The 12,500-nt window shown below is 34.6% G+C and overlaps 2 protein-coding genes across 2 annotated transcripts in view; one reads left to right on the top strand and one right to left on the bottom strand.

The window, feature by feature from the left end:
• The window catches only part of LOC119584725 (MAM and LDL-receptor class A domain-containing protein 1-like), a 101,678-nt gene that overhangs the window by 50,461 nt on the left and 38,717 nt on the right, over window positions 1–12,500 (bottom strand). The window lies entirely within an intron of this gene.
• On the top strand, window positions 5,545–9,107 carry LOC119584447. The gene is made up of 3 exons (XM_037933060.1): window positions 5,545–5,704; window positions 7,918–8,083; window positions 8,457–9,107. Exons 1-3 carry the CDS (start codon window positions 5,558–5,560, stop codon window positions 8,504–8,506), a joined length of 363 nt encoding a protein of 120 aa, XP_037788988.1. The 5' UTR covers window positions 5,545–5,557; the 3' UTR covers window positions 8,507–9,107.

The raw sequence follows: 12,500 nt of genomic DNA, 5'->3' as shown, positions 1-12,500 counted from the left end.
TTTTATTAAATTTGGGTGATGTGTTTTGGAAACTTCATATCGTACATGTTATTCCAGAGGATATCGTGATCAACAGTATCAAAAGCTTTTACATAATCGATGAAACACAGGTATAGGCTTTTGAGTTCTCTGTTTTTCTCTATGATCAATTTTAAATTTTGAATTGTTTCTGGGACCTTTTCCAGGGCGAAACCCGCTTGTTCGTCTGCAATTTCCTCTCTTAACTTCAACTTCATTCTTTCAGCAATAATTTTCAACAAAATTTTGCTGCTGTGACTTATTAAGCAATTGTCCTATTATTGTTGCATTGGAGTGCGTCAAACCTTTTTTAGGTATGGGGTAAAGACTGATTTTCCCAGTTTTTCTGGCCATTTTCTTTCATTCCATATTTTGTACAGAGTTTTTAAGAAGTATTCAACACTTTCGCCAGCATTCTTAATTAGTTCTGCTGTTATTTCATCTATTCCGGGGCTCTTGTTATTCTTTTACTTCTTTTATCGCTTTTATAACTTCGTCCAGCAGTGGCGGTGGTTTTATCCTCGCTGTCATTGAGTCTAATTAATGTTGTTGTTAGATCTTTATTTCTTTTTGTATAAGTGGAACAATATTGATTCCTCATCTTTGACTTCTTTTCCATCACATAAACAAGTCCATCTTCAAATTTTGATAGTGTCCATTGTAGGGTTTAAATTTTCGTGTGATGTTTCGTACTCCTTTGGTAGAGTTCTTTAGTTGTCTTATTGATAGAACAGTTTTCAATTCTCTGGCAATGTTCATTTAAATATTTTTCCTTATCTTGTCGCACACAAGATAAGGAAAACATATACATATACATATATGTGTATATGTATATGTATTTATGTATGTACACACACACACACACACTATCTATCTATCTATCTATCTGTATATATATATATAATTTTATAATATCTTGTATATATATACATATACATATATGTATATATGTATTATTTATCTTTTCTGTTATATATTATATTTTATATATATATATATATATATCGTATATATATAATATATTAATAATATATATATATATATATATATTATACATATACATATATGTGTATATGTATATGTATCTATCTATCTGTATATATATACATATACATATATGTATATATGTATATGTATTTATTTTGTATGCACACACACACACACACACACTATCTATCTATCTATCTATCTGTATATATATGTATATATATACATATACATATATGTGTATATGTATATGTATTTATGTATGTACACACACACACACACGCACACACACACACACACACACACACACACACCACCACACAAAACACCAATATATATATTTTTTATATATATTATATATATATATATAAATATATATATATATATGCATATATATATTTAGGTTCATGTTTGAGCCGCCGTGGTCACAACATGATACTTAATTGTAGTTTTCATGTTGTGATGCTCTTGGAGTGAGTACGTGGTTGGGTCCCCAGTTCCTTTCCACGGAGAGTGTCGGTGTATCTTTTTGGGAATCATTCTTCTATTTTTTTCCGGGGTTGGGACCCAGCACTGACTTGGCTGGCTTGGCCCCCCCAGTGGCGAGGGTGCATCCTTGTTATTATATATTATAAATTTTATATTATTATGAATTATATATAAAAATATATATAATTTTATATATATATATATAATATTAATATATAATATTTATATTGTTGCGGTGTTTTACGTGTGTGTGCGGGTGTGTGTGGCGTTTGGTGTGCGTGTGCATGTGTGGGGTGTGCGTGTGCGTGTCGTGTGTGTGTGTGTGTGGCAAAAAATTCGCGTATACAGGAGTGTCCATATACAACCCTCCCAATTTCTTCACTGCATTCACCTGCTCCACTCACCTTATGGGGCAAAAAACAAAAAAGAGAAATAAAATTTAAAAAAATCCCCCCAAAATAATCATCCTCTCCTTTCGTTCACCTTGCCCCGACGCAGGATTCTACATACTCCCCCCCGAGGGTTGTGCAGCGGGGGGGGGCGACCGGGCTTGGTTCTTGTCGACCCCCATCAAGGGTTTTCCGCGACCCCATGTTCTCGCCTTCTGGTCGTGGCCTCCTCGGGGGGGCCGGACCTTGGCTGACTTTTTATTTGTTTATGTTTCATTGTTGTTTTTTGTTACCATTTGTATCATTGTTTTGTTCCTACCATCTTTTGTTTTGTTTTTGGTCTTCCTATGCTACATTGCCCTGCTGTTACCTTTTTATCATTGTTAATGTTTTTTAATTTTTATCGTCATTAATGTTGTTTTTTTATATTATTTTTAAATTTTATTACCAAATTTTTATTTTTACTATTTTGTTTTCATTATATCATATTAGATTTTTAAAATACTTTTTGCTTGTTTTTTTTTTTTTTTTTTTTTTTTTTTTATAGAATATAGCCCCGCTTTGTAGGAAAGTTAAAAACTACTTTTTATTTTGATAAAGCAAGGAGTTTTTTCCACTATCCTACTTTCCCCCTCCGGGCATCCCTTGTAAAATATTTTAAATCTCAATCCTTTTTTGATTAAATTCTAGTTTAACCCTTTTATCCGCACGTTGAAAATAAGCAAAAAAGAAAAGAAAAAAATAAAACACACTTGATTCCGGGAAATTCGCAAAGTTCCAACGGTACTTCATTAAACCTTTTTATGACCCACCGGTCCGTCCTCGGCTCCCTGATGGTTACCTCAGCACGAAAAGGGCGGCCCTTTTTTTTGGAGCCCGTGTGGTCGTAAAGAACCCCCAGGGCCCCAACTGGATGACGGCCAGGCCAATTTCTAGTGAAAGATTTTCTTGGTATGTTTTTTATTATCTGCGACGAATGTGTAATAAAGACACCCTTTTATATTATTCCCTGGTTTTTTCCATTCTCGAAATTTTGACTGTATGTGTCAATAATCGTTATAAATTTCCATTTAGTTTTATTTCTTATTATTATTGAATTGTTATCATATTTGTAACAATCATGACAACCTCCCACCATATTTTTTAATCAGATCTCCCTTTCATCATTATCATCATCTTTATCATTTTAATTCCATTATCCCCACCTCCATTTTATCATAACCAAAACCACTATCCCACATCACCACCCCCTTCACCATCAACACTATCATCCCACCCCCAAAACCCCCATTTCCATCCCCGCACCCCTTCCTGACCGCGCCCATGCGCCCCCAGGTGGATTCGGGGGCACTTGGGCAGCATCGGGGCAATGGGTTCATGGGCCCCCGTGACATAACGCTTTCACCGGGATGCTCTATAAAGGGTCTTCCTGTTTTCAAACTTTGAATATTGTACTAAAACGTCTTGGTTCGGTTCTAGGGGCACTCAGTTGATTCCCTGTTTCAATATTCCCCTTTTAATATTCGAAAAAGTAAAAACATGTATAAAGATTGATTTTTTTGGGTTGGCAAAGATTTAATGCAAAACTTTTCTTAAATTAGTTTTTCCCAGGGTATTTAACGAAAATGAGTAGTACATTAAAAGGAAACATTGGTACACGGAATTAAAAAGAAATAATACAAAAAGAAATAAAATAAAAGATAAACAGATAAATTTAAGAACCCAAATTTCCCCTTTTCGTTTTATATAAAATTTTATTAATATTAAATAAAATATTTATATTTAATAAATATATATATATAATTATATAATATATATAATTTTGTAATGTTGTGTTTTGTGTGTGTGGTGGTGTGTGTGTGTGTGTGTGTGTGTGTGGTGTTTTGGTGTTTTTGTGTGTATGTATGTATATAGGGGTTATCTATGTATATTTTTTATATTTAATATTGCATATATATGACTAAAACGGTTTATATACAACATAATCTATATTATATATTATAAAATTTATATATAATTTAATATAATATATATATAATTGGGGTATGATGTAGTAGTATATACTGTATTTTATACATACATACATTATATTTTATATTTATATAATTATATAATTAATATTATATATCTACAAAAAAATTATATATAAAATATATTTATATTTATATATAATAAAAATATATATTATAAAATATAATATATATATTTGTATACCCCCCAAACCCCCAAAACAACACACACACACAACACCCAAAACCACACACATTAATATATATTATATTATTTTAAATATAAATAAAATTAATATGTGTTTTTGGGTGTGTGTGGTGTTCGGTGTTGGTGTGTGTGTGTGTTGTGTTGTGTGGTGTGTGCGTGCGTGGTGTGTGTAACATATATTTATATTATAGATATATTACAATAAATCATTTACTTTATCTATCTATCTATCTGTATATATATATATTATATATATATATATATATATATTATAATAAGTGGGTGTGTGTGTGTTTTGTGTGTGTGGTGTGTGTGGTGTGGTGTGTGGGTGGTTTATGTGTGCGTGTGTTGTGTGTTGGTGTTGGTTGTGGTGTGTGTGGGTTTTGTGTGTGTGTGTGTGTGGTGTGTGTGCGTGGGGTTTGTGGTGGGGGTGTACTATTATTTGTAGTATTCACACACACCACGCACACACACACACACACCATCACCCCCAAACACACACACACACAGACATACACACACCAACACACAACACACAAACACACACTGCACCATGCACACCACACACACACCACACATATAATAATATATATTATATATAAATATATATATTTAAATATATAATATTATATATAGTGTGTGTGTGGGGTTGTTGTGTGTTGGGTGTTGTGTGTGTGTGCGTGCGTGTTGTGTGTAAAATAAATTTATTAATATAGATATATATACTTTAAAAAATCATTTATCAAATCTATCTATCTATCTTCTGTATATTAAAAATTAATTATATATATATATATATATTATAAAGTTGTTTTTGGTGTGTGTGTGTGTGTGTGTGTGGGTGTGTGTGTGTTTGTGTGTGTGTGTGGGGTTGTGTGTATTGTGTGCGTGGTGTGTGTGTGTATGTGTTTGTTTTGTGTGTGTTGTTGTGTGTGTGGGGTGGGTGTGTGGGTGTGTGTGTGTGTGTGTGTGTGTTGTTGTGGTGTGGGTTGGGCCAATTATAAATGAATAAGACAGCTAATCATCACACTCCCCACAGCAATCCCGGAGAAGGCCAGACCCAAAGGCCGTTCGACTTCCAGCGCAACCCTGCCAGTGGAAGAACTGACCACAGCTCGGACTTCCGCTAAAACCCACCGCTCCATCTCGCGGCGCCCGGCCAACCTGCCCGTCACACCTTTGGGGGGAGTGGTGTCGTTTCAGGGAAATTAATGGGGAAACTTTTCCTCTATAAAACAAATTGATGAAAATTTTTTTGTTTTTTTCAATGATGTATCACATACAGATAGAATAACATTTTTTGAACTAGACACACAACCAAGACTGAACCTGCATTCAGAATTTACATGTTCTTAGAATTCGAAAAAAAAACCTCTTTCCCCCCCCCGCAGTCGCTAGCCTCTTCGATATTCAACCCGGCCCCCCGGCCGCAGAGCCCCACCTTCACTTCGCCGCCCATGGACAAGTCAGCTGACGGCACGCCCATCTGCCTCACCTTCTGGTACGCCTACTTCGGTGCCAGCGAGAGCACGAAGCTCAAGATCAGCAGGGAGGCTTACGACAAGAATGCCGAGGAAGGAGAGGAAGGAGGAGACGCTCAGGAGGTGCGTCTCGAGGGACTGAGGCGGCGGGGCTCGGGTCGCGTTCCTACGGCGTCTTGGTTCTTTTCTTCTTCATCTGTTATTGCCTTTTCTCTCATTACTTTCTCTACCTCCTCCTAACCATCCTTCTCCTCCTTCTCTTACTCTTTCTCCTTCTCCTTCTCCTTCCCCTTTTCCTTCTTCTCCTGCTCCTTCTCCCCCTCCTCTTCTTTAATTTTCTTTTGACCATGATAGTTCGTGCTTGCATTTAGCGTATTCATCCTATAATACATCAGGGGTAACAGAATGTGAGTTTGAGAGCAATCATTATTCCCATTATAAACACGTAATTACAGATGCAAATCCAAAAAATAAGGAAAGAATCCACCAACAGCCTCAATACCACCATAGTAAAAGTAATCATCATCAATAACGGTATGCTCATGTTTGGGCAGCCGTGGACCTCTCCACCATCCTTTGCCACTCAACTCGATCTTGTGCTTTTCTTTCCACTTGTACCATCGACAACCCGCAAATATATTTGATGTTGTCGCTCAGTCTTGTCTTCGGTTTGCCTCTTCCTCTGTTTCCTATCACCATCCCTATCAGCAAGTTTTTCTCAAAACTTTTACTTCTCATCACATGACCAATAAACTTTAATTTCCTTTTGTTCAAGATGTCCAACAGCCGGTTTTTACAATTTATTTTTCTCAGCACTTCATCATTCGTTTTCTTCTCTGTCCAGTTAATACGTAGTACTCGTCTGTAACACCACATTTCAAAACTATTGATCTTTTTCTTGTCCATCTTCTTCAGCACCCAACACTCAGAACCACATGATGCAGTTGGGAAAACTAATGAATCAATAACCTCAGCTTTTGTCTGTAAGGTAATGCTCGGTCTTTCCAAAATGTTATTGGGGGGAGCAACTGTGGCTTTTTTGGCAATGGTAATTCTTCTTTTTTTCTCCGGTGAAACATCATATGTATTAGTTAAAACAGCTCCAAGATAAGTGAACTTTCACATTTTCCACAACCATTCCATTGAAATTTTAACATGTTCATCATTGTTCATTTTCCGGTTATCTCTGAATCTTCATGATCTTAGTTTTCTTGGCATTAAGAAACAAGCCAGCCTTTTCGCTTGCTTCTCTAACTTTTATCTAGTAGCTGTTGTAGTTCAGTGATACTCATCATCAATAACGGTATGCTCATGTTTGAGCAGCCGTGGACCCTCCACCATCCTTTGCCACTAAACTCGATCTTACCTTTTCTTTCCACTTGTACCATCGACAGCCCGCAAAAATCTTTGATATTGTCGCTCATTTTTGTCTTCGGTTTGCTTCTTCCTCTGTTTCCTATCACCATCCCTGTCAGCAAGTTTTTCTCATACTTTTACTTCTCATTACATGACCAATAAAATTTAATTTCCTCCTGTTCAAAATGTCCAAAGCCGGTCTTTACAAATTTTATTTTTCTCACACTTCATCATTCGTCTTCTTTTCTGTCCAGCTAATATGCAGTACTCGTCTGTAACACCACATTTCAAAACTATTGATCTTTTTCTTGTCTATCTACTTCAGCACCCCAACCTCCCGAAACCCTATGATGCAATTGGAAAAACTAATGAGTTCAATAAACCCCAGCTTTGTCCGTGAGGTAATGCTTCGGTCTTTCCAGATGTTATTTTAGGGGCAATTGTGGCGTTTTTGGCAACGGTAATTCTTCTTTTTATCTCCGGTGAATCATTATATGTATTAGTTAAAACAGCTCCAAGATAAGTGAACTCTTTCACATTTTCCACAACCATTCCATTGATTGTAACATGTTCATCATTGTTCATTGCGGCAAAGATAGTTCCTCCTAGTTAGTTGGAGACTGCGAGTTGAGAAGGAGCCTGGGGATTCCATTCAACTTTTATTTTCTCCTGACAAACCTCTACACCAATGATTAAATACAGAAATAATAATTCAGTGATACTGCTGGCAATTAGAACTATATCATCGGCGTACCTTAGATTTGATATTTTGTATCCTCCAACATCTACAGTTCCTTCAAAGTTCTCCAGAGCACCTCTCATAATTGTTTCAGAATATATGTTAAAGAGGTGCGGAGACAGAATGCAACCCTGTCGCACTCCTTGTTTGACTTCGAACCATTCTGTTAACCCATAAGTGGTAGTAAAAGTAATAATGAGAATAATATTTATTCCCTTTTTTTTTATCTTTTCCCTCGCAGATCTGGTCTTTGGAGGCGGCTAACATCGGAACGCAGCGCCCCGAGTGGCAGTTCGGACAAGTGCAGGTCAACACAGACACCGACTTCCGCGTCAACATCATAGGAATGGCCAGCAACGGTGGTTTTGCCATCGACGATATCAAGACTTACGGCGGAGGATGCAGACGTGAGTGAACTGGTTTCGCTCTAAGAATGAGCGTGGTTAGGCGCTCGTGGACGGGAGGACGAACTCGAGCTGGTGGAATCGCTCACTGCATCAAGTTGTCATTGTCTGAATTGTCTTAAGCCTTTGATATTAAAGGAAACTATTAATTACTGTAGTTTTGTCATAGTTAAATAGGAAAAATGAACATTTCATGAGAGTAGCTGATCCTTGTAGGCTATCAGACACAGTAACAACCTAACATAAGTGATTCCTCACCCAACCTTCATAGCATATTTTGAATCCATTTGTCTTGTAACATGTGCACCAGTGAAATATTTCCTACATTTCATATTCTTGACTTTTCATCTTTCTTTTCTTCTGCCTTTTCCACCAGTACGCCCTGAGGATGCCGTTGCAAACGGCGAGGAGACTGCGACCGAATAAGCTTAAGGATATACACAAAGATTAGATATATTAAAGACACATAAAGTTGATGAGAAAAGAAACTGCCCTGGAAGTCTGCCGCACCCGTTAGACGATTCAGTGTTGTTTCTATGATAAAGATTTGATTAAGAAATGGTAAAGAAGTTGTCTATCAATTCTTCATTATTTTAAGTTCTTATAATAAGTAACTCTTTTCTTAGCCATTAATGAAAATCTGTATGGAACAGGTAACTACCAAAGAATATTTGGCTTGTGGTGTATGGTGCTTAAACTTTATTGTCACCTGAGAGACTACCTGTTTTTTTGTTAGACTGATATAAAATTACGTGAAGAAAAATATTGTAAAATGTTCAAATGTCTACATATTAAAAAAAAATTACTATATCCATTCTTAAATGATGTAATGCCATTTATAAGTTTCATTACTACAAAAAGGTAAAAAGATAAAGTATACATTCTCTTCCCTCCTCCATCCATAAAGTAATTATCTGGTATGGTGATGCCTGGGTACAAATTATCCTTATTCTTATACTCTTTACTTATACTTGTAACTTTGAATACTTGTCCTATTAAGGTTAAACAAAGAAAATACCAAAAAATATTTTGATCTTCAACTGGGTTTCCTATCTACTCTCTCGAGTGATTTTGTGGCATTTAATAGAGATGTTTTATTCATTTTTCACTTATTTTATATATTATATTAGATATATATATATATAATATATTAATATATTTATTTATATATATATATATATTATATATATATTTTATATATATATATATATATATATATATGTATTTACTTAGGATGCAATTTAGATCTCGTTTTATAGACTTATTCACATTCTATAATTGTCTTATTGCTATAATTATATTTAAGTAAGCTTGCATCTTAAGTTAGATATTAGCGAGGATACATTCATACATATATTTCATCAGATACAGAATTATATTTATGAATATGATTAACACACATATAGGATTATTTTAAATGTAAATTTATATGAAGTGTTAACAATTTTTGTCATATGCATGTTACAATCACTAGAATATACATTTGCATTTGTAAATAGAATTTCTTACAAATGCTTAACATTGTAATATGCTTATGACCTGAACGTTTTTCTTTCTTGGTCTCTAACAAGTGCATTATGCAAAAACCGTCACAAATAGATGTTAAAATTACTCAGAAAAATATTTATCTTTTACTCGCTGATATAGCAATAACAATGGTCCTGAATGAGGACTTATGCCGATTTTTAAAACGGTTGCCTTATATAAATGCTGAGTGTTTACTCTGAAAAGCATACTATGCCTTACATGAAGTGCAACTTAGTAAATATTGTATGATAGTTGTAAGTTGATACAGTTGTATTTGTCACCTGTGTACTACTGAGAATAATAACCACTAGTCTATACACAATATCGTTTTATTAACATATTTTTTCATCCATACATAGATAAGAAAGGGGAGAAGTGGGGGTGATGAGAAAGAAAGTCCGAATCAGAGAGAGAACGAAAAAAAAAAAAATACATGCTCCGAAAATATCATTATACCCTCAGTGTTAAACGCGAGAGAGAAGTCTAGCCCATTGCTTTTCAACTTTTTAATTCCACAGGCCTACCTAGATTGCCTCTGCATCACCCGTTTCCCCCTGATCTGCGATAACAATTTTGAAAAAAGAAAACAGTTTTAAAATCGTGTTAAATCTTAATCTAACAGATGGTCTCAACTACCAGTCAATGCCCCGTTTTTGTGTATTTCTCCATTTTGTTATATTCAATTCGTTAACCATAACCAGTGCTCATAGTAGAAGGCGTTACATTGCATATCACTTTTCCTATTTGTATCTGCGTTGCCAAATACATTTGATATAAACAGAGACCTCGCGAGTTCTCGGGACCAATTTTCTCTTAATAGTTAAGTGAGTGAGGGTATGTTTCTTCATATCTGCTTGTGTATGTGTGCATGTATGATCTATATATATCTTATTGCTTGCTTCGGACAATAATAGATGTAAAATCACGAAACAAATAAAGATGGCTATGATGAACTTATTGATTTGTCATGATATAATGCACACACACAGGCGTGCACACACACACATGTTTGTGTATGCATATACACAAATATATACATATACAAGCATATATATATACATACATATATATATATATATATATATATATATATAAATATATAAATAAAATATATATATATATATATACATATATATATATAATATATATATATTGTGTGTGTGTATGTGTGTGTGTGTGTGTGGGGTGTGGTGTGTGTGTTGGTGTGCGTGTGTGTGTGTGGTGTGTGTGTGTGTTGGTGTGTTGTGTATGTGTGTGTGTGTTGTGTGTGTGTGTGTGTGTGTGTGTGTGTGTGCTTGTGTGTGTGTTTGTGTTTTTGTGTTGTGTGTGTGTATGTGTGTGTGTGTGTGGGGTGTGTGTGTGTGTGTGTGTGTGTGTGTGCTGTGTGTGTGTTTTGTTGTGTGGTGTGTGTGTGTGTGGTGCGTGGGGTGTGTGTGTATGTGTGTGTGTGTGTGTGTGTGTGTGTGTTGTGGGGTGTGTGTGTGTGTGGTTTGTGCTTGTGTGTGTGGTTGTGTGTGTGTGTTGTGGTGTGTTTTGTGCATTACATACATATTAATGTGTAGAATATTATATATATATATATATTATACATTATATATATTATATATAATATAATATATGATTATATATATATATTATATATATGTTTGTGCACCACTCCCATTCACACACACACACACCACAATACAAACCCACAACACACACACATATATATATATATAATTATATATTTTATATTGCATATATATTACCTATTATGTATATTGTATTATGCTATTTTTATTTATATTTTTTTTTTTTTTTTTTTTTTTTTTTTTTTTTTTTTTTTTTTTTTTTTTTAAACGGTAGTTCATTTTTTGAGCCCCGGGGTCACGCAGATACTTATTGTAGTTTTTCATGTTGTATGATTGGGAGTGGTACGTAGTAGGTCCCCATTTCCCTTTTTTCAGGGAGAGTGCTGGTGTTACCTTTTGGGTAAGCATTCTCTCTTTTTTAATGGGGGTTTGGGCCCCAGCACTGACTTGGGCTGGCTTGCCCCCCCAGAGGAAAGGTATTATTTTATAAAAATATATTTTTTTAATAATAAAATATTATATATTATATATATTACACATTTATATACGTTGGTATAATAGTAGATTGATAGATAGATAGATAAATAGATACTTTGTAGATAGATAATAAATAGAAAATTTTATGTATGTATGCTGTTTTTGGTGTATATTATTGATAAAATATAATATATATATATTTTATATAATTATATATATTGTCTGTATATATTATTATTATTATTTTAATCGATATGTGTATATATATTAGATGATAGATAGATAGATAATAGATAGTAAATAGATACATTTGATGATGTAATAAATAGATATATATTTTATGCTGTTTGTGTGTGTATATTAGTTTTTATATTATATTTTAATATATTATTATTTTATTATGTCTGTATATATATTAATTTATAAAATTTATGTTATATATATATATATAATATATATATATATATATTATTATATATATTCACACACACACACTCACACACTACACACACACCCCACCACACACACACACACACACCCCACACACACACACACACACCACACACACATACACCAACCGTGTGTATGTAGTTTGTTTTTTTTTTTTTTTTTTAACGGTAGGTTCATGTCGGGCCCGCTGTGTCACAGCTGATACCTATTTATTTTTTCATGTTGCGATGCTTTTGGATGGTACGGGTAGGGTCCCCGTTCCTTTCCCGGGAGATGCTGGGTACCTTTTGGAAATCATTCTCTTTTTTATCCGGTCTTACCACATTTTGACTTGGCTGGCTTGGCCCCCATTTGCTGGTAGGCAAAAAGGGTGAATTTCCTTCCCCAAAGGG

This window comes from Penaeus monodon, chromosome 18, assembly GCF_015228065.2.
Source record: "Penaeus monodon isolate SGIC_2016 chromosome 18, NSTDA_Pmon_1, whole genome shotgun sequence".
NCBI classification, from domain to species: domain Eukaryota; kingdom Metazoa; phylum Arthropoda; class Malacostraca; order Decapoda; family Penaeidae; genus Penaeus; species Penaeus monodon.
This window is presented reverse-complemented; position numbering and strand designations above follow the sequence as displayed.

Excerpts from the sequence above, each read along its gene's own strand:
- LOC119584447 (XM_037933060.1), top strand. The coding sequence starts at position 5,558 with ATGGACAAGTCAGCTGACGGCACGCCCATCTGCCTCACCTTCTGGTAC. Across the intron at positions 5,705-7,917 it reads AAGGAGGAGACGCTCAGGAG|ATCTGGTCTTTGGAGGCGGC; the intron begins GTGCGTCTCGAG and ends TTTCCCTCGCAG. Across the intron at positions 8,084-8,456 it reads TTACGGCGGAGGATGCAGAC|TACGCCCTGAGGATGCCGTT; the intron begins GTGAGTGAACTG and ends CTTTTCCACCAG.